General features: G+C 40.7%; 1 protein-coding gene across 7 annotated transcripts in view; it reads right to left on the reverse strand.

Annotated features, from left to right (window-relative positions):
* SUGCT (succinyl-CoA:glutarate-CoA transferase) overlaps window positions 1-21,400 on the reverse strand; it is a 475,994-nt gene extending 454,594 nt beyond the window's left edge. For 5 of the 7 annotated variants that reach the window (XM_053264038.1, XM_053264044.1, XM_053264041.1 and 2 more), the window contains exons 1-6: window positions 21,043-21,400; window positions 17,615-17,666; window positions 17,438-17,511; window positions 9,654-9,739; window positions 8,407-8,457; window positions 1,713-1,833 (exon numbers count right to left, since the gene is read on the reverse strand). In XM_053264038.1, the coding sequence (XP_053120013.1) occupies window positions 1,713-1,833; window positions 8,407-8,457; window positions 9,654-9,739; window positions 17,438-17,511; window positions 17,615-17,666; window positions 21,043-21,229 (571 nt within the window). In that variant the 5' untranslated portion in view covers window positions 21,230-21,400. The other 2 variants (XM_053264039.1, XM_053264045.1) reach the window with 2 other exon arrangements.
* Window positions 21,401-22,359: the final 959 nt, after the last annotated feature.

Consider the following 22,359-nt stretch of genomic DNA (forward strand, 5'->3'; position numbering starts at 1 on the left):
ACTACCTCATAGCATTATTTATAAGTGCACTTTTTGCTAATATGGATATTAGAGTATGTACAAACCCAACTGCATTGTCTGGGAAAATGAAAGGATTATGCACTTATGGCACGCACATGCACACGCACGCGCACACACACGCACGCTTTTGTAATACTGTAATCATTCTTTATGTCCATAGAAGCTTAGACTAAAATAGTTCTTTCCATGTCTTGTGAGAAAGAAGCCTTTCTTCCAAGTGTTAAAAGCCATTAATTCCTCCAAACTATCTCCCCTCACTTCTTTGAGTTTTACTTTTTCAATTAAATGTTTATACTGCCTAATCCAGATGGCTCTAGGTAGTTCACATAAATAAAAACAGATAAAAGCAAAATACATAGCACATTAAAAACAATTAAAAATTAAACAATTTAAAACCAGAGGATAGGAATGGAACCACTGCAAGGCAGTCCCACTTATTCCCAAATCCCTTAAACAATCCAGAAAGATACCATGGTTGATGGTATCAAAAGCCACAGAGAGATCCAGAAGAACCAAGATAGTCACATTCCCTCTGTCGATTTCCAGTGGCCCTGACAGTCTCCCTGAGAAAATAAAACTACTTATTCACATTAAAATGTTTTGGGGAGGGCAACAGCCTATTTGATGTTGGAGATGCAGCTCCCTGAAGGCAATGACTCCTAGCACCAGCAACCCTATTGACTACTAGGGGAATTCAGGTAGAGATAGTGAGTAAGGGAATCCCCTCTGACCACTCACTGTCTCTGTCCTGATTCCCCTTTGTTAGACTGATAGTCTCTGGTTTCATGCTCTCACCTGAGAGACAGACTTCCATCTTCTTCCTCCACCCACCTACCCCCACATCCCCTGCTCCTCATGTAGGCTATCTATCTATCAGATCTATTTCCTCAATAAACTACTTGACTTTGAACTCTTAATTAGTAGTGCTCTTCTTACTTGTGCACTTCTGCTGCAGGTGGGGCAGATAAATAATCTAACCCCTCCAGACTCCAAGATTTCATACAAACTGGGGCCTTCACACAAGCATCTCGAGAGCACTGTAGCAATTCCTAACCTTGAGCTTGCAGCTTGAACATTACTTGGGTGAAGGCACCACCTGACACCTTGAACCACAGAGGTGTGGACAGCCTCCCTACATCATTTGTGTGGTTGTGGGACCTCCCTGCAGGCTGCCATGATCATACAAATCATGGCAGTGCTGCAAACACCCTCACATGGAGGCAGCAGTTGATGGTTCCTCTGTGCCAATGCAGTTAGGTTGCAAGTCTGGTAGCAAACTTGACACACCCATGAGTCACTTGTATAGGAGCCTTGGGGGTTTCTAATGTTTCAATTGTTTCTAAAAGTTAAGACATGATCATGGAAGAAGAATATTCCAATGATGTCTTAAGGCTTGCAGCAGGCAAGGTGCTGGTAACAAAAGAAACTTCACAGAGATTAACAGATTCTGGCACAGGCCTAGATAGAACCAAGGGGAGAGAATGTATCAAAAGTTTCAAAGTTTTAGTGGCCATCCTTGTACCTATGTTTCTGGGTAAAATATATTAGCTCAATTTTCACAAACCACTCAAAAGAATGAAAAATAAAATCAAACTTTTTATTAAAAGGCTCATTTTCATTTCAAAATACCAGAGAAAGCAAATATAATTACTAGATACATTACAACTGAGCCATAATGCAAGTTAAAATACCTGTTATTGAACAGTAAACAATATGGGGAGCAATCTTGATAATGTCTTCATACCCCAAGCCCATTTCAGCCAGTTTTCCAGGGACATAGTTTTCCACAAAAACATCACAGACAGCTGCAAGCTGAAATAAAAGGTGAAGATGAGTCAGACTCTTAATAAACTTCCAAAAGTTCAACAACTTTCCCACATAACTTAGTTTAAATTGTCTATAAACAATATAGTTCTGGCATTGCTGAGGCACACAACTCATAAACTAAATGTGCCTCACTTAATTAAAATTTATAATCCTGCACAAATGTTTAACACCCTGGACAATTATGCAGCAGACACAAAGTCTGCCTTAGAGGGGGATTCTCTAGTAGAATCTTGATTTTGTCATATATGTGTTGTCACAATTGAACAGCTGTTCAAACTTGCCATAGGGCTGTCTGCCTTGCAGCTATCAGTCATTGTTTCAGAAGCAGGTGAAAAAACGAATTCATCCATTACTGTGATTTGCTAACTCATGCTGATACTATTGGCAACAGTGTTTTTAATATAAGGCCTAGCTTTGTAATATTATTATTTTAAAAATTATATATCCATTGCCAACAAAACGAATTCCCAAAGTGGTTTGCAGTATAGCAAAAGAAACAAGGTACTTTCCTCCAAAAAAGCTCAAAATCTAAACAGAAATCAAGGGAGACAACAACCATGTCCAGTGGAAGGGATGTCAGGTAGGGATAAATAGGCCCATAGCTCTCCCCCTGCTAAATATAAGAGAGAGCCACCACTTTAAAATGTGTCTTTTTGCCCAGTTAGATAGAGACTCTTTAAATATGAAACTCAAACATAGGAAGTGATCTATTGAATGAACCCTTGAATTAAATCATCAGTTGAATGAACCTTTTAAACAGGACTCTAGGGGTTAATGTTCTTCAGATACCACGGTTTAGATGGGATACAGAGAGAAGGAAACTGTGGGTGGAAGAGACAAACTTTCAGCACTGTTAGTATTTTTTGTTCTGAACCACTTCCATGTCCATATACACTGTAGGTATAGATACAAACTTTTTTGTCAAACTAATGCTAGAAAAATGAATATATTTTCAAGGTCATTTAACTCATTGCCAGGCTAGAATAGAACCATCATGCAAACACATTCACAAATTCTAGAACAAAAACCTGTATTCAGATAACTCAGAAAGGATTAACTCCAATAATTAACATAGGAATATAATTACGCCACAGCATTACTAATTCTGTTTATTTGTACCAAAATAAAAATGGCAACTTTCAATGTGAAGATAGCTTTGTTTCAGTAAAAGTTGCATGCGCTCACAGCACACAAACTGACAAATAGTTTTTTTGTTTTATTCACAGATAATTACAAAGCAAAAGTACAGAAAAATTATTCAAACAAACAATGCAAACAAATAGATTTGGCATTTTAAAAAATGACCCTTGCGGGACATTTTTTCGGGAGGCACAGTGGACCTTCGAGGGAAGGACAGATGGGTGAAAACTGCCCTTTCTTCATAGTGCTAGCACAACATTAGTTAAGGGTGTGCACAAAATAAATTTGCATTCTGTTCTAAGCTTGGAATGGAATGCAAAATCTACTGCTCGTTCTATTGTAAAAAACCAGGTGAGCCGGTCGTTCCGATGGAACGATCGCATTTGAAACGGAACATTCCAAGTGCCATTTTAGATTTTAAAATGGCACGCTGCTCCACCATTTGTGTGTGGTACAGACCACACAAATGACTTGGCGGCCAGAAGACAGCCATTTTGGGATCCAAAATGGTGCTTGGAACAGGATGGAACATACCGCCTCAGAGCGAGTCGTTCCGTTCCACACTCACAGGCACCCTTTTCTATCTCCCCCACCTTGGAATGCTTATAATGGCCCGTTTTGGGGTGGAAGTTCTCCGGGTAGAACATTCTGCACATCCCTAGCATTCATCTGGATGTCAGCCAAGGCTATTTGGTCTATAGTTTGAAGCAAGGCTCAGGAAATCTACTAGTCTGTGATGAGTGAAAAATGATGCCTGACAAGTGAAAAAAGTCCTGATGAGTAATGCTAAGATAAGACAGGTGTGCAGAACTTCCCAATTCAGGCCATTCTGAGCATTCCAAGCTCAGAACAGAACCTCCCCTCCCTTTTTTAAGGGTCCTGTTTGTTCCAAGCTCAGAATGGAATGACCCCGTTTCATCTGGAACATCCAGAACATCCTGATCCATTTTGGATGCCATTTTGGATTCCAAAGTGGTTGCGACACATGCGTGGTTGCCATTTTAAAATCCAAAATGGTGGACAACGATCATTCCTTTGGAGCAGCCGGGGGGCTGGTCACTCCAATGGAATATCCTGAGCATTTTGCATTCCATTACAAGTCCATTCAGGGGTCAGAACAGAATGCAAAGTGTGTTCTGTGTTCACCCCTAAGCTAGTATAATTAAGCAAATTGACTAAGATTTGTTCCCACCATTCAACACTGCATTTAAATACCTCCCCTGAAACATAGTCTTCTCCTGAAGCTTTACTGGTGGGCAAAGTCTTAATATATAAACCTTCATGAGAAACAAGGGGCCAAGTATCTGTAGCTCCAAGATCAATATCAAATGGCAAATAATATTGAGATGTCAAATTAAACAGATTGGCAAAGTGCCTTTCCCAGGTAGATTTAGATCTCTGTACATCTAGAGACTTGTCGCTATATATCTCATCATTTCATAGCTTCCGAAACCTATCTGTTTGGCCTGGCCTTCCAGGGTTTTTAATTAGTTTTAATTGTTTTAATGCTCTAACCTGGTTTTCAGGGTTTTAATTGTTCTGATTAATTGTTTTTTAAGATGTTTTAATTGTTAGGTGTTTATATTTATATTTCTGTTTTAATTGTTATTGGTTTTAATGGTTTCTGTTTTAATTGTAAACCGCCCTGAGCCATTTCGGAAAGGTGGTATAAAAATCGAATAGATAGACAGATAGATAAATGGCAACCATGTCCCTTGTGTTTCTGGCCCACACTGCACTATACCAGAGATGTTGTTGAAAATAGGCCTTCTTTTCCTTATGTAAAATCTTATTATTTCTATCCAAGCATGGCTTAAATTCCTTAATTATTTGTTGATAATGGTGCAGAATATTAGAGGGATGAGTATCATACTGCGGCAGGTTATCACAAAGCAATAGCACAGAGAGAGAGAGAGGAATTAACACCAGCACCCCAGTTAATCCTGGACTTTCCTCATTAAGGTTTGAGGAACCATTTAATGGATCTAGGGCTTCTTTTCCTTCGATATCTGTAGCTTCTCCTTTCTTGTGGCTCTTATGGGCTTTCTTCTCTGGCCCTTCTTTCTAAAATGTGAAATAGTTTGTTAAAGTTCATCGGAGATTATATTAGTGAAGACAGGGGCTTTTATATTTCTACTTTTATTTTCTCTATAAGCACTTTTACCTTTCTTCCCATTATGTGGAGTGACTTGATCTCCAACTTGTTCCATGCACCCTTAGGGTGACTTTTGAACTTTAACTCTGCCAGAGTAAGCATTTCCTCCTCCTTTAATTTACCCAGTATCAGTTCTGCCACAGTAGTTAGGAGGCATTTTTGTTGGTTGGTTGGTTGGTTGGTTGGTTGACATTCTGCTAAACATCAGAGGGTGTTTTTTTTAACTAGAGAGAGGGTAACCTGCTTATATAATCATACTGTTCACCCAATAATTCAGATATCAAAAGAAAATAGAGGTACCAATTCCATTGATTTTAGGAGAACCTTCTGCCAAGGCCAATTCTAAGGCCATGTTCCTCAAAATTAGAAATCTTGAGGAAAGATTAGATGAGGACCATATGGGTCAAGGAGTTGCAGCAGAAGGGAGGGGCAAGAATGGGACCCAGTTTCTTCTCCACCCACTAGGCTCCCTTTTCTCCACAGCTCTCACTCTGCCAGGATTTCTGTCTGGCTGTGACTCCTTTAGCATCTGAAATAGCTGCACCAGCCATGTATGGCTTACATGAGCAGGGCTTCATTCCTCATTACCCTTGGAAGACCTTCACTGCCATTCCCCAAAGAGAACTCTTGCCACTCTACCACAGTAGGGCCATTCTTCCTGCTCCCTGATTTCCAAAATTCATACATATGTTTAAATCTTAAGGTCAGATTGTGGTGAGAAGCAACCTGTTTTAGATTATTTAAAATTGGCCAAGGAATCGTTTTTTCTGAAAATATCATATATCAGGCTGATTAGTATGAATATACTGGAACCCGTTTCTGTAAACTGGTGTCATGATTTCAGCAATCACAAACATTATTGCTAAAGTTTGTGGATCATTTTGCTAAAGACTAAAAAATAATAAATAAATAAATAAATAAATAAACAAACAAACAAACAAACAAACAAAAACAGACCAACATATATTCAGAAGGACAGATGAAAAACTTATATAACAAAAAGGCATAAACTTATGAATAGTTTACAGGGGGAGTCAGGGGAGATAACATTCACATTTTCTTCACATAGCCAGATACTATTTCAGTTAGGTCTGTTATGCTTAAGACGACAGTGGGCTAATTCAGATGACCCAACAAACTATAGGAAACATAACCCAAAGCATGCTGAGCCCACATGTTCGCTCTTTTCCTTTCTTTTACCCGTTATCTCTGGTGCAGTACTGTGATGCAAACATTCTGATTTATACCATGATTCATATGTAATGCCAAACCAGAGTCAAATGGGGAAGAAGCTGAAACTGCAGTACGTCTGAATGTGCTAAACCACAGTTCTGCGCCAAAAGCAACCTCTAGTTTGCCTCCCCAAACTTGAAATTGAACCTTCAGTTAGCACAAAGTTCCGCTGCCAAGACCTGAGGTCTGGCCGCCGAGGCATTACGTATGACTCTGGACACAGCCATAACCATGGTTTCATGCCAATTATCAAACCACAATTATAGAGCTGACAGAGCAGATTCGCCTAAGGATGTGGCTGCTTAATTTAATTTAATTTAATTTAATTATTTATTATTAATTTGATTTCTATACCGTCCTTCCAAAAATGGCTCAGGGTGGTTTACACAGAGAAATAATAAATAAATAAGATGGCTCCCTGTCCCCAAAGGGCTCACAATCTAAAATGAAACATAAGATAGACACCAGCAACAGTCACTGGAAGTACTGTCATTGGGGTGGATAGGGCCACCATAATACATGCCATAGGTATTTTGTAAACCTTGCCAAAGCAAAGGAAAATGAAACTATCAACTCTGCTTCGTTTGTTTCTAGCTTACCAACTTTTCAATTTAGGATAGACACTTTAAAATAATCATTCTTATTTAGCAAACAAAGCAATGTTGGATTTGTCTGTAAACCTAACATTATATTAGTTCTGACATTAACCAGATACGCTGATGAAAAAACTGCAACATGCCATTCTTTTGCATATGCAGATCAGCTGTCATATACTGATGGATACAGCGACAACCTAGACTGCTTAATTATATCTATATTACTATGAGTAAGTTAACCAGTAGTAAAAAGATAGGGCTTTTCAAGAGACTGAGGGCACCCTCTTAATCTTAATTCTTTAGTACATAATTGATTGGTCAATATAGTCCATTTATAAAGGGATGCAGCCCATTAGCTTTACTTTTAGCAGTTGCACTGCTTTCAGTTTAGTGAAACAAAACAAAACAGAAATTCCTGCCTTCCAAAGGTCTTTCCATTTGCAAAGATTCCTTTTCTGAAGGGCAAGCCTCTTAATTAAACCAATGCATGCCTTCAGGCCTACAAAAAAATAACTAAATTTCACAAGATATTAACCATACAGTTGTAGAAGATGTCTCAGTAAAATGGCCTGTTCTAAGACAAGATTGGAAGTAGAACCCTCCCCCTCCTTGCACATGAAGGTGGGGTGGGGTGGTGGTGGTGGTGCATAAGGCCATGGCTAGGGGCAGAGGCGTTCTTACCCCTGGACTACCCTGAAGTCCGGCCTCCACAGCCCCTAGGGACACCCAAATTCTCTTTAGTCTGTCCCAGGTGGTGTGCTCACCTGGCCGAGCATGATGATGTTTCATTTGCAGGGGAGGGAGGGCCTCCAAAGACCTTTAAGTCCAGGCACCTAGGTAATTTAAGAGCCTGGACTTAGCTCACTATAGTTGGCTGCTGCCTTCTGCACCAGGAAGTAAGAGTAGGGATCACTGCGTAAAACCAGAATTCAGCCATGTGAAATCTGAACCAGGCCATGTCAGAAATCAGAAGAAAACAAAACCGTAATTAATTCAGGTTACTAAAGAATATTAACAATGACTACATATATACCACTTTTCAACAAAAGTTCTCAAAGCAATATACATAGAATGGATAAATAAATAATACATGAGTCAATAAGATGGGTCCCTGTCCCAAAATGGCTACCATCTAAAAAGAAACATAGGGTAGAAACCATAACACCAGCAAGTAAAAACCTATTTCCTGATGCAGAAGGCAGCAGCAAACTATAGTGAGCTAAGTTCTTTATTCTGATTTAAAAACAGGACAGCAGAATACTAGCTAGTAAGAAAAGATCCAGAATTTATATATTAACCATTTTCGGACCGCCAGATTTAGATTAGGATTCTAAGAACAAGTTGAGTAACCATTGCACCATCCAGATCAAGCAATTTTCTCTGAAAAGGCTCTTAAACTACAAACAACTGATTAATTTATCTTTATCTCCATACCTCTTTAAGTATATTTGCTCCTTTAGGGTTCTTCATATTTACAGCAATACTCTAGTAATGGGGGGAAATGCAGAAATATTATTGTTAAAATAAGCCTCTGTATTAGTTATTGCTTTAAAATCCTCTATTCTGGTTCTTGTTTAATGAACTAATCAGTGCATCTAACAATTATTTTCTGTTGTTAACAAAATTATATATACACTAGTAGGTGAGGCCTGTTGTTGACTGGGCAAATCATTTTTCATAAGATTACACTGCTAGGAAAGTTCAAGAAATGAAATCTAGGAGGCCCTCTAATATAGCGGGGATAACGTTTGCGGTAAGTGCAATATTGGAGTGCTTGGTTTAACCACAAAAATGGGGTTAGGTTCCTTAGCGAAACAATTCACTCCTGTGATGAGAGCGGATGAAGCAGCCAGCATTTACACAGTAATTATTTAAACTTTAAACCTCCCCATGCATCAGTTCAGAAGTACAGGTAGGTATAAAGTTTAAATAGCCTCTCTCCCCACTTCTTGGCCGAAATGGGGTAAGGAGGAGAGCTGGTCTTGTAGTAGCAAGCATGAATTGCCCTCTTTGCTAAGCAGGGTCCACCTTGGTTTGCCTTTGAATGGGAGACTACATGTGTGAGCACTGTAAGAGATTCTCCTCCTCGGGGGATGGGGCCGCCCTGGGAAGAGCATCTGCATGCATGCTTGCATGCAGAAGGTTCCAAGTTCCCTCCCTGGCATCTCCAAGATAGGGCTGAGAGAGACTCCTGCCTGCAATCTTGGAGAAGCTTCTACCAGTCAGCGTAGACAATACTGAGCTAGATGGACCAATGATCTGACTCAGTATAAGGCAGCTTCCTATGTTCCTATGTGGTTTAAAGAAGTGGTGCAAGAGATGAGAGTGGATGGAGATGATAAGCAAGGAGAGCGGCTATTTAAAATTTAGTTAAGGGGGTAGAAAGCACTACCCCTCCCCCCACACACACGCCTGATAACTAAATTGCAAATGTTGGTTATCTATACGTCATTGGGAAGTATGACTTTATTTCGCGCAAACATACATGCATACATACATATATATTCTTCAAAATATATAACAGATGAGATTACAGACATGTACTGATATTAATCCCTAGCACATGTACATATTTTATTAACAACATAAATTAAATTGTTAGATGCACTTTTCTTATACCCAAGAAAAATGATTTTGTGCTTTTAAAACATTTAACAGCAGCAACAAAATATCCTTTTTACCTTTTTATTTCTGTTTACACTGAGAAAATAAGAACTTTCCGTTCCAACAAAGGGTGGTCCCCATGATCTTGTATCATCCCCAGCTCCTAGAAATTTTAACAACCAATGTTAGGGTGCAAATTCACAAGAAACACATCTTCATATTCAATGTTTGCCTTCAAACTTCTTGATCATCTATCAAAATTTCCCATGAAACAACCGCTGAAAGCTGATAAAAATTGAACAGATATTATTAAGCAAAACAAGAATGTTCCTCACTCCTACACAGGAACATAGGAACTTGGAGGTGGTAGGCTCTGGAGAGCAGCTGTCAGTCAGTGTAGACAATACTGATCTAGATGGACCAATGGGACTCTAATTTGGTATAAGGCAGCTTCCTATGTACCTTCACAGCCAGGTTGCTAGAAGACTGCATCTGTACCTTACAGTGCTCACAGGTAGTAAGGAAGGATACAGCTGCTGTGCCTTCTGCCCACTGGTCCCTTCACCTACCCAGCAAAGGACTCAGGTTACCTTTAGCAAGACTCTAGTCTGACTTAATGTGGTACAGCACAGGATTACAATTGGAAGTATTGTGCTACAGTCATTCAGATCTGGTGATTGTCATTCATGCTTTCATAACCTCCCAATGGAATGACTATAACACACTGTATGTAGGGCTATTTTAAACATGTCCAGAAACTTTAAGTGATGCAAGATGCCATCACCAGTTTTCAGACATATTGGTGGACATTACTCCAATATTGCTCAGGTTATGCAGGATGCCTGCTTATTTCTGGGTTCAGTTGAAGGTGCTATATGGCTTTAAAGTTCTAAAAGGTCTGGGACCTGGGTAACTCAAATCCTAACTCCTTCTGCACATACCTCTCCATGTACTCTGCTCAACATCTGTTCCAGTTGCCCATCCCCAACAGTTCAGGGAGTATCTACTTTGGATTCTTCTCAGAAGTTGTGTTAGCATTATAGAATGTCCTTCCTAGGAAGACCCACCTGCAGGGGTGTGGCTATAACTGAACAAGGGGGGATATATGTCCCTGTGGCTCTGAGGGAGGGCCTCCCACTGGCTAGGAGACAGTTCCTACTCCCTCTCCCTGACACGCTGCTGGCTTCTGATTAAAAAAAAAAACTTGACTCAACTTCAAGCAAGACAAGTCCTATTCAGGATAGGGAGAGAAGTGTCAGGCAGAGTCCCTTTCTCCTCCTCTTCTCCTGATTGGCTGGCTTGTGCTCAGGTTCAGCCTGATGGAATTTCTGGGGAGTGAGGAGAAATATTACTGAATGGACTGAAAGAAGGACTGAAGAGAAATGTTGCTGAGCATCATTCAGCCAATAACAAGGAGAGGAAGAGGGAGGGGTGCTGTCTGTGATTCCTCCTCATTGCCCTTCCCTCCTGAAGCTGAGACAGAACTGAAAAGATCAACTAAAGATGCTTAGGGGCCTTTTTTTAATCCTGCCCTCATTAAAAAGAAGCGAGGGAGAAAAGGTAGGGGCCCCAGGGAGGCAGGGGCCTTCTTAACATTTTGTCCCAGTGCTCATTCAAACCTTGCTACACTCTGTCCACCTGGATCCTATACTAAGTCCCTTCAGATGCCAGACAGAAACCTGATTTTTCAAGAGAGTCTTTATGATAAATTTATTTTGTGTTTACTGCTTTTCTTACTGTTATAATATGGGTTGTTTCCCTTGTTTACTTGTTACTTTGGGGGTGGGTGGGCGTTGTTTGTGCTGGGGATGTTTCTAACTATTTGATAATTGCTGTTGCTGCCGTGTCTTTTTTTTTTAATTTCCACTTCATGTTATTGTCTTAATTATTTGCTAGCCACACTGAGTTGTTCAAAAGGTAATGCAGGATAGAATCTTTTGAAAATAAATTAAATAATTCAGGTGGCCTTGCTATTTTTTTTTTAAAGACTGACATGATTTAATGTTGAATTCTTTATCAAGAAATGTGAAAATAGAGCAAGACTTTACAATTATTATGTATTGTCTAGAAGTTCCGAATTTAACCTTCTTGTTCCTTGCCTCTTTATTTTCAATCATTTAGCAAATCTTACATTTGTTTTCAAAGCCCACTCTGCTATGTTATTTAACCAGTGCCAACACCCAATTAAACTAAGCTCTGATTTCAGAGCTGACACATGCACACAGAGCTGGTTAACTTCAGCGCTTTAGCTGGGATTGCCTAGAAATTCGGGTTCTGATGACAAGCTCCATGGGAGCGCATGAGCCTTATTGATCGCGGTTAACTGATCAACTGAAATCAGGCTCATCAGGAGAATGTGGTCTTATTCAAATAACAGAATTAAGTTCCATTCAAGATTATACACAGAGGCTTAATCAAGACTAATAACAGGCTATTTGTTATTTTTAGGAGGTTTGCTCATATCAACAGTCATATCAATACTATACAATCCTCAATGCAGCATAATATTTTAAAATATTTGAAATCATTTTTCTACCCACCCCTCAAAAAGCAGCCCCCAACCAAAAGGAACACGAGTACCAGCAACTAATAACTAATAACGAGTACCAGCAACTAATCTATAATAAGAAAATCTGTAACCAGAGCATTTAAAAAGGTCAAGTGTCACGGGCCTTATATCCTTCTACAATGTTACATACATTTGTCTCTTCTATTGCATCTCTGATTGCTTAAGTGCAACAAAACACATGACAAATTGTGTGCAATGAAGTCTGTTCTACTACAGGGAGAAACATCTCTACTAAACTTTATACATGAGGACTTTTGCTTATAGGGTGTATTTCTTACTGAAACAAAGTACCATCCAGGGAAAACACCTGCTTTCCCCCTAAATTATATGTAATATGTACTAGTCTATGGGCACATATTTTATCAAATCCAATACAGGGAGTCCCCAACTTAAAAACAGGTTGCGTTCCAAAAGTTCTTTACAAATAGGATGTTTATAACGCAGAACACACATTGTTCCTATGAGGAACAACTTATTTGTATGTGTGGGTTCGCATTTGTAAATTGGGGACTTCATTCATTTAATATGTTATGGAGCTTTGTAATTATGGATCATTTGTAAGCTGGGAGTTTGTAAGTTGGGGGGTGCCTGTATATATGTCCCAATGTATACTCTTTAGCAAACAAAGTTATGATAAGTCAGAAAAAAGTAGTAATGAGGGGCATGCTATTTTGCAGAAGCGACAGGGTTTGTTGTGTTTTTTCTATCCAGCATCTGATAGAAAGTCATCATCTTGATAAACAGGGAAAGTATGGGTCATCTGTAGTTCCTACTGTCTGTAGTTAACATCAGAATGTAGCTGTAGCTCAGCAATCCACCTACTACATACACATACATACACACACACATCCTTGAAAAAAAGCCATGCAACTATTACTAAAGTCTGTGTCATGGCCACCTAGCTGTTGCTCCACTCACACTACACTGCAATGCCATTGTATTAATGTGAAAGGGGCTTGCTGATAAAACTAGATGGAGCTAGGACCACCTATACTCTGTTCATTCATGATGAAGATTATGGATACAGGGCCCACAGGTGTACACTATTTGCCGACATATCAGGGACCAAGATTAAATCCAGGCTAGTTCAGTGAATAATGGAATATTACAAAGGCAAGTAGGTAATTGCATGTTTGCATGCCTCAAGATCCCTGCACACATAAAAACCTCTCTACTCAAAGAAAATTAGCATGACAAATTGAAAGCCAGGATAGAGACCTGCTCTCTGATGTGCGAGTTTTCTGGGGATTAGGGGCTTTTGATGTAGGGAAGCATTCAAACATAAGAATGCTTCTTTATTCTGAAGTGGCAGTCTCAGGAGGCACAAACTACAGTACATAACTTTCCTCTGAACAATGTAGGTCAGTTTTTAGATCTGTCACTACAAGACATGGGTTCAAGCCTCACCTGTGGCATACACTAGCCTGTATACATGATAAATAAGTAACAATTTAGATATGAATACGCTGCATAAGAATTATTCAGTAAGTGGAGTTACATGTGGATACACATGATATGAGATAATGCCCACAGTGACCAGTTAAGACATCTGGAACTCCAATAAGTTACATATGTGCAATTAATATGTCAGAGCAAGAGGCTTCACTAAAGACAGATGTAAAAACAGGTGGTATATTTTAATTCCAAAGGTCACAAGAGTGTTTCTGCAGTGCTCTCTTGCCTGGGAAGCATAACCAACAAAAAGCACAATGAAATGTTTCTGGTAGAGCTTGTAAGATTTAACTAGATAACAATAGCAACATCCGTTATCACTGACATCAGTTTCATAAAAATGATCATATTTGTGTATCATTCAGCTTTGTTTGTGGCTGGGTTCAGTCAGGTTAGCAGCAACTACCTAAATCATACCTCTGACATTGCTAGTCCTCACCCAAATTAAAACTGGCTGACATCCTGACTAATGAAGCATCAGCTGCACAACCCTCAGGGACATATTTTTGGGTGTCACAAAGCACATCCTGGGAAGAGGGGGTCATTGAAATTTCCTCCGAACACACAAGCACCAGTACAATGTTAGTTTAGAACTCTTCAGAAGTGCTGGTGCTACTCTCATTGCACTGATGCTACTGGCCAGGTATATTTCCCTTTGGCAGTACAGGAACAAAAAAGCAAAGGTAATGGGGTCTAAATACTAATATTTTTGTATACATACAAATAACTGAACAAGTGTTGGTCAATTTCACATTCAGAGCAAGTTGGGATAAGAACGGCCCCAATATCATCTGAGTATACAATGCAATTTTTTTTAAAAGCTAAAAGAGGGGGGATGTTATATGGAGTCCCTCAGGGCTGCATTCTGTCACCAATACTTTTCAATATCTACATGAAACCGCTGGGTGAGGCCATCTGGAGGTTTGGTGCTGGGTGTTATCAGTATGCTGATGACACCTAAATCTACTTCTCCTTTTCACCTTCAGGAAATGGCACTCATTCTCTAACTGCCTGCTACAGGTAGTAATGGGCTAGACGAGGGATAACAAATTGAAATTGAATCCAAGCAGGACAGAGGTGCTCATTGTAGTGGCTCAGAATCAGAGGGATGAGCTAGATCTTCCTGTGCTGAATGGGGTTACACTCCCCCAGAAGGAGCAGGTGTGCAGCTTGGGAGTACTCCTGAACACAGGCCTCACCCTGGTATCTCAGGTGGAGGCCATGGCAAGAAGTGCCTTCTATCAGCTTGGGCTGATTCAACAGCTGCGCCCATTCCTTGAAGAGGATTACCACAAAACTGTGGTACATCAGCTGGTAACCTCTAGGCTTGACTACTGCAATGCACTCTACATGGGGCTGCCTTTGTACATAGTTCAGAAACTTCAGTTAGTTCAACATGCGACAGCCAGATTGGTCTCTGAGACAACTAGGAGAGACCATATTATGTCTGTCTTGAAACAGTTACACTGGCTGCCAATATGTTTCTGTGCAAAATGTAAAGTGCTGGTTATACCTTTAAAGCCCTGAATGGCTTAGGTCCGAGTTACCTTAGAGAGCACCTTCTTCTGCATGATCCCCATTGCACATTAAGGACATCTTAGGAGATCCGTCTCCAGTTACCAATGGTTTGTCTGGTGGAGACTCAGAGGCGGGCCTTCTCTGTAGCTGTTCCTGGGCTATGGAATGCACTCCCGGCAGAAATCCATAATTTGAGTTCATTACTGTCTTTCAGGAGAGCCCTTAAAATCTATCTGTTTGGTCTGACCTTCCAGGGTTTTTAAACTGTTGTAAACTGTTTTAAATGTTTGCCCTGGTTTTCCAGGGTTTTTAACTGTTTGAATGTTTAATTGGTTTTATTCTGTTTGTATAGTTTTGATTTTTAATTGTTGGGTTTTAATTGTTTTTATTCTGTTGTAAACTGCCCTAGGGCTATTTTGTTAGGGTGGTATATAAATCGAATAAATAATAATAATGAAACACCAGAGGGCAATTGACCTTATTAAGGTTGAGGAATACAAGCGGTATGTAGAAGAAGACTTCAGTTGTTTTATCAAATTTTTTCTATTTGTCTGGGTTAATTTGACTCCACAGTAGGCAAAGTCTACTCTTTGGTATGCACTCCAAGACATAACTTATAGTACAAAGATCAAGATTAATCATTGATAATCTCTTTTAAGACAGATACAGAACTGATCATATCATACTTTTATTCAGCCATCTTTTGACAGATAAGAACTTGCAACTTTTTGTCTTGTGCCATAGTTTTTCAACAGAAGAACAGAGAGGAAGTTTTATTATATAATCAGCAATGTTGTTTTTGTATTTCTAAATAAGAATATTCTATTTATTACCTTGCATCTTTTAATTTTTTATCCTGTCTTTACTCCAAAGAGCTCAGAGGAGCTCAGGAGAGGAGAGCTGGTCTTGTGGTAGCAAGCATGACTTGTCCCCATAGCTAAGCAGGGTCTACCCTGGTTGCATCTGAATGGGAGACCTGATGTGTGAGCACTGCAAGATATTCCCCTCAGGGGATAAAGCCGCTCTGGGAAGAGCATCAGAAGGTTCCAAGTTCCCTCCCTGGCATCTTCAAGATAGGGCTGAGAGAGATTCCTGCCTGTAACCTTGGAGAAGCCGCTGCCAGTCTGTGAAGACAATACTGAGCTAGATAGACCAATGGTCTGACTCAGTATATGGCAGTTTCCTATGTTCCAGAGCAGTGTACATACTTATTCTCCTTTTTAAAAAAAATAATTCTCACTACAATCCTGTAAGGTAGGCTAGACTGAGAGATAGTAACTGAACCAATATCACCCTCTAAACTTTGTTTAAAGCACAGATGTGAGTCCAGTTCATCCCTCAGCACCTCACTAGCTTTCTACCATTCAGTTCATGTTGATGGCAGGAATACTACCAGAGTTTTCAACTTCTTGCTAGAAAAGTAGTATATGTCTGAAGCAATATTAAGTTGTCTTACCCTTGCATCTAACATAAGCAAGATAATTAAGTTTTAGAGCATAACAAAATAAAATGCTTCTGATACGGTGTTGGCAAGCTGAGCCATGGGCAGCAGTCACTGAGGGCAGAAATCCAAAGCCAGAACTGGGGGAGCCACAGACATGCCAGGAATAGAGCCAGGTAGACAATCAGGAGTCAGAGGGTCTAGGCAGGAGCCCAGAGATCACGAACATGCAAGCGTCAAGCTGGAGCCAGATGTCCAGCAGGTAATCAGGAGTCCAAGACAAGCCAAGGGTCAAACTGATCAGACAGCAGAGATACTGGGACAACTGTACCAGAACAAGGGAACCATACTGAGGCAAGTGTAGCTTCAGACAGGAAGCTTCTTATATCTTTCCCTCTCTGCACGGGAGCCAATAATAGGCCTCACTGGGTATGGCCAGCAAAAGGCTCGGAAGCTCAAAAGTTCCTGCAGTGCAGCAAGTTACCACAAGGGGTAGTATGGAGCAGAGTCCTAGCCACAGGGAATCCTGGCACAAGCCCATCTTAACAAACAAACAAAAACAAAACACACTTGCATTTATAACTTTATTCATCTTTTATTTAACTGTGATTAGGCTTTCCATATTGCCTAATAAAGGGTTTACAGTACATATCTCAAAAACTTACACACTGCTACATCAAAAACAAAACCCCCAAGAACTGTTGTGAAATAAAAGATATTGGTCACAATCCAGGGTTAAGCATGCTGAAATCCACCGATGTAAATTGTCAAGCTTGCTTAACTCTCTGTTGGACTGTGGTCGTTATGGGTGTTATATCTAAAGCAAACATGGAAATTCTAAAAGACAGGCATTTGACACAAAAGGACAAAATTAACTTTACCTGGCTTTTCCACTTTAATAACTTCAGCTCCAAGGTCTCCCAGATTCATGGTGGCAAAAGGCCCAGCAAGTACTCTGCAATGTTAAATAGTGATCATTTTTTGGTCCAATATTTTTATCACTATACTAAGAAACTTTAAACTTTGTTCTGAACTACAGACAGAAATATATTACAAACCTTGTTAGATCAAGAATCCTCACACCATCCAGTGGCTTCACAATCTCAGCACCTTGTTATAAACAGATAAAAAAATACCATTATATTTATCAACCCATTATAAGACTGAAGTTTCATTATGGAAGTCTTTACATCTTGTTGTTTGTTTCAACATCCGAATATGCAGAACATGGAAGAGAGAATTATCCTCAACAGCTGTAAGAACAAATAGGGATAGGGAAGTTATATGAAAGAGCAATATTGAGAAGCCTAGACAGTATAGCATAAGTGTGCCTTACACTACTAATCTTGAATTCCTCTTTTGGGATGAGTGTTTTGTTTTTGACTTCTGCCACCCTTTGGAAGAATGTTTTTGTTACACATAAAAATTGTTTAGGAACAAAAATTACACAAAAATTGTTTAGGAAAAGCAAAACTTTTTTTAATCCAAACTACTAGGACTGGCATTGTGCAGCTTCTCTGTCAAAAAACCCCGCTGAAGATGTGGGTAATGAACACGTGATAATTTTTTTGAATATTTCATGGGAAAGATGGCAACATTGTGGCCAGTGTGGAATCAGAGAGGGAAATTTTGCTTGCCAGTAAATTTCTGTTCTCAGAGTTATCAGTAGGAAGCAATTGCCACACCCACGACCTCTTGGCTACAGGCAGGGTCAAGTTGCCAGGATCAGACAGGAGGAGTTATCCAGCTTCCCAGACTGAGAACAGCAAGTTAAGACCCAAGTGTCCTAAACTTATCCAGTACAACATATTTCCGGAAAGAAGGAGGAAATATTGATGACATAATCGAAGAACATCTCTGGAGTGGAAGCTTTCGAACTTGCCAGAGTTCTGCTACAGCCGAGGAGAAGAGGATTTTTGACAACGACTACGAATATTTCATGATGTCTTGTAAAGGTTGTGAGGGTACCCATATAGCTGCCCTAGATGTAACTGCATCCTTAGAATTTCAAAAGCACCTGTTCCCCAAACGAGTGGGCGTCTTGATAAGTAACATGCTCTAATGACCGATAGGCTATCAACATGTACCCCATTAAGGCATCAGTAAAATGAGGAGAACTCCTCAAATGTTAATCTGCACCCACCCTGAATATGGGGGATCTGCACCCTGAGTACACTTACCATTAAGTTCAACATTATATTAGACTTTACCTTCAGAGGCGTATCTAGGGTAAGGCAGGCATGGCACGTGCTCTGGGCGCCACTTGAAGGGGGACGCCAGTCCCACTGCTTCCAATCCAGCACTGGAACCCAGTGGGCAATCCCGCTTGGTGCCGACACTGGTACTACTGGCCGGTTCCATGGGCAGCGGGCACTGCTCACCACTGCCTCCAGGTGCCCCATGCTGCAGAGCCATGACTAGACTTCAGCAGCCCCGACTCACTACTACACTTAGTTGCAAACGCTCTGCTCCCATTGGTCGGTGATGGAGCACCCTCCAAGCTGATTGGCTAATAATGCACGAGGCCCGCTGATTTGATTTTTCCCAGCGTGGGCATGCTCTCCAATTTTCGGTAAAGCAGCGAAAGACTGACCAGGACTAACTGAACCCCCTGCACCTCCCCTTCACTGGCGAGCACCAGAGGACACTTTCCCTGGGAGGAAAGCCTGAATCGTTTGGGGTTCCCCCCCACCCTGCAGTTGTAATATAAGTAATTCAAACATTTCTAAGCCGCCTTTTAGAAAGTTCTTCTCCCTGAGCGGCATACAACTAAAAAACAAACAAACCACCATCAATTTACAAAATGTACAATGAAAATAACACGTTTGTTTAGAAAACAAAGGCAAGAGCGAACCCTCTGTGTTAGGAAGTTTATAGAATGATGCATAATGGAGAGAGAGAAAGGGAGGAGTCTTTTTCTCCTCCCATCATATTAGAACTTGGAATAAAACAGATTCAGAAATAGCAAAAAAAGGGCTTTCCCCATGCAAGACAGGAAATAAAAGACCTGTTTAGCTGTAGATGCCCAAGAATAAATGGTTGCAACTATCAGTGCTTGTCATAATTCACTGAAGGTCCTGCAAAACACCCCCGCCCTTTAATGAGCATAGTATGGAATAAAACTGGTTCAGAACTACCAAGGGCTTTTCCCATGCAAGCCTTCAATAACTTGTGGAACTCACTGCTACAAGGTGTGGCTTTCAGAGCTTGGAAGACATGTATTATTTATGAGCATAAAAATATATTAAAGATATATTAAAGATATATTAAGTGGTGTCCACTGCAGAAACAGGTGTGGGGTGCTGGATCTCAGGAAGTCCAGTGTACTGGAAAAGCATTATTGTGCAACAAGGGGAAAAAAGAATGCCCTAGCTTTCTACACATGCATACAGAAAGCACCTTAGGGATCGTGATCGAGGGAAGGCCTGTAAAGGGAGGGAGCTTGCAAAATCTGCTCCCATGTGGACAAAAAAAGAAGCAGGAAATAAAAGAACTGTATTACTGTAGATGCCCAAGAATGAATGACTGCAACAATCAGTTCTTGTCATAATTCACTTAAGGTCCTGCAAAACAAATAACACCCCTCCCACCTTTCATGAGCATAGTATAGCAGTTTGAGTGTTGGACTAGGACTGGGGAAAGTTGAGTTTGAATCTTCCCTCTCAGCCTACGTAACCTGTATAGTGCCATAATTTAATTAAAAGATTAACGAGCTTGACTTGTATTTTTGAACTGTTATGGTAAAGTTATCTGAAAGATGGGTGTCAGATGGTTGGACAGGAGCACAATTTCAGTCCTTGCCCTAGGTGCTATTTTCCGTAGATATGCCTCTGTTTACCTTAGAATAAACACACTTATGATTATCACACTGTATTACTACTACTACTACTACTACATTACCAGATAACCACAGGGCTCTGTGGTTGCCAGGAGTCGACACACTTTACCTTTACTACATGTTTATCCCACCCTTCCTACAAAGCAGCAAAACAGCATAAATGGTTATGCCTTCTCCCTTTTATTCTCATGCAATAACGCTGCAAGATGGACTAAGGGTTTTGTTTTAGGCTGTGGGGGCCCCTTTGGGGACAGGGTTTATTTTCTCCTCTCTTTTGCCACATGAAGCACTTTGAAAATGTTCTTGTTGAAGAGCAGTTGATACAGATGTTTACTAACAAAGTGAGAAGGTGACTGACTGGCCAAAGGTCACTCACCTTGTGAGCTTCTATCATGACAGAGCGGGCATTTCGGATTTCATCCACCTTGATCAAACGTGTAAAAAAAAAGGGAGACCAGAAAATGTGGCCTCTTTCCAGCCAGCGGCAACTATGTCGCCACGGCCACTTACTACTGTCTATGGCGCTAAACCCTGTGAGTGAAGCTTCTCCTCAACTTGACACAGGTGTCCCCACTTACTCCTCGGAAGGAGCGTGGCACCTTTCGTCACACCATTCGGCGCCTGTGTAGAAATGTGTAAAGCGGCTACCTTGCCGGGGACCGCTTCCCTGTTGCCGCAGTCCCCTGAAGCTGCCAGGGCAGTTGGGAAGACGCAAGCGCTGGGGGCGGCAAAGGGGAACGAGGGGGGAGCCGATGCTGTTGGACAAAGCCGAGTAGTACACACTTCTGAGACGGCACATGTTGCAGCTCTTCCTTCCCAGCACAGCGCTCGACATCCCTGTAGCTTGCAACAGCCCACCACAGAAACCGATGCCAGAAGGGCAAGTATGCTATGGAACCGCCAGCAGTAACCAGCGCCTACTAGAACTTTTGGAGTCTGGACTCTTGGACCAAATTCCCACTGGGCCGCCAGCTGCGCAGGCGCCGTGCGCTTAACAAACACCCGCTTGGCTGAGGGTGGGGGGGAAATGTCTTGGAAAGACTACGCAGGCGCAAGCTTCTGCAGCGCGGCTTGGAGCTCTCTTGGGTTGGCCCCGCCTCCTTTCTTGCTGTGGCTTCGTTGCTCTTTGGACAGTCGTGACCATTGCTCTCCTTCCCGTTTTTTAAATTGGCTGTTAGCCGAAGTTTTTCAAAGGTTGTCATATTTTGGACAGAGACTCCGTGTGTTTAGCAATTGCATTACTATCAGAAATCGACAGGTGAGGCTTTCCCCTATCACAAACCTCATCTCTTGCCATGATGAGAGTGATAAAAGCAGAGGGGGGCTACCAAAAACAAAGGACGATAGGGGAAAACAGAAAGTTCAACCCTTTTGCCACTATGCCTAAAAGCAAAGCCAATCTACAAAACGTTTTTCATATATTTCTCTATAGTCTTCTTGGAACTTAATCCTACTCTGTTCAATGGGATTTTCTCCAAAACAGTTGTGCGGGTCGGAGAGAAACCCTCAAATACAATGCACAAGTTAATTAACGCTGCCATTCTGTGCGCACTTACTTCAGAGTAAACCCTCCTGAATTCAGTAGAAATTTCTTCCGAAAGAACATGCAAAAGATTGAACTAAAGTGGGGTCGTATTCACAAGTACATAAATAACTGTGTAAGTATATGAATAAATATGTTTTAATTTTTTAAATCAGATTTGTTTAATATTTTCCCCACTTAATATTTTAATTGTGTCTTTTTTAACATCTTGTGTTAAGAAATTTTTTTTTTTGCTGTAAACCGCCTTGGGGTTGCTATAATGAAAGGCGGTATATAAATTTAACAATAAAATAAATGAATAAATAAAATAAGACAACCTCTGGATTACAAATCGTTTTATTTATGTGTTGCAGGTGGATACCTGTGTACATTAGTCATAAGCATACGTAGCACTTTCCGTTAATTCACTGGGACTTCCAAAT

The sequence above is a fragment of the Hemicordylus capensis genome, chromosome 6 (assembly GCF_027244095.1).
Source record: "Hemicordylus capensis ecotype Gifberg chromosome 6, rHemCap1.1.pri, whole genome shotgun sequence".
In the NCBI taxonomy this organism is placed as follows: domain Eukaryota; kingdom Metazoa; phylum Chordata; class Lepidosauria; order Squamata; family Cordylidae; genus Hemicordylus; species Hemicordylus capensis.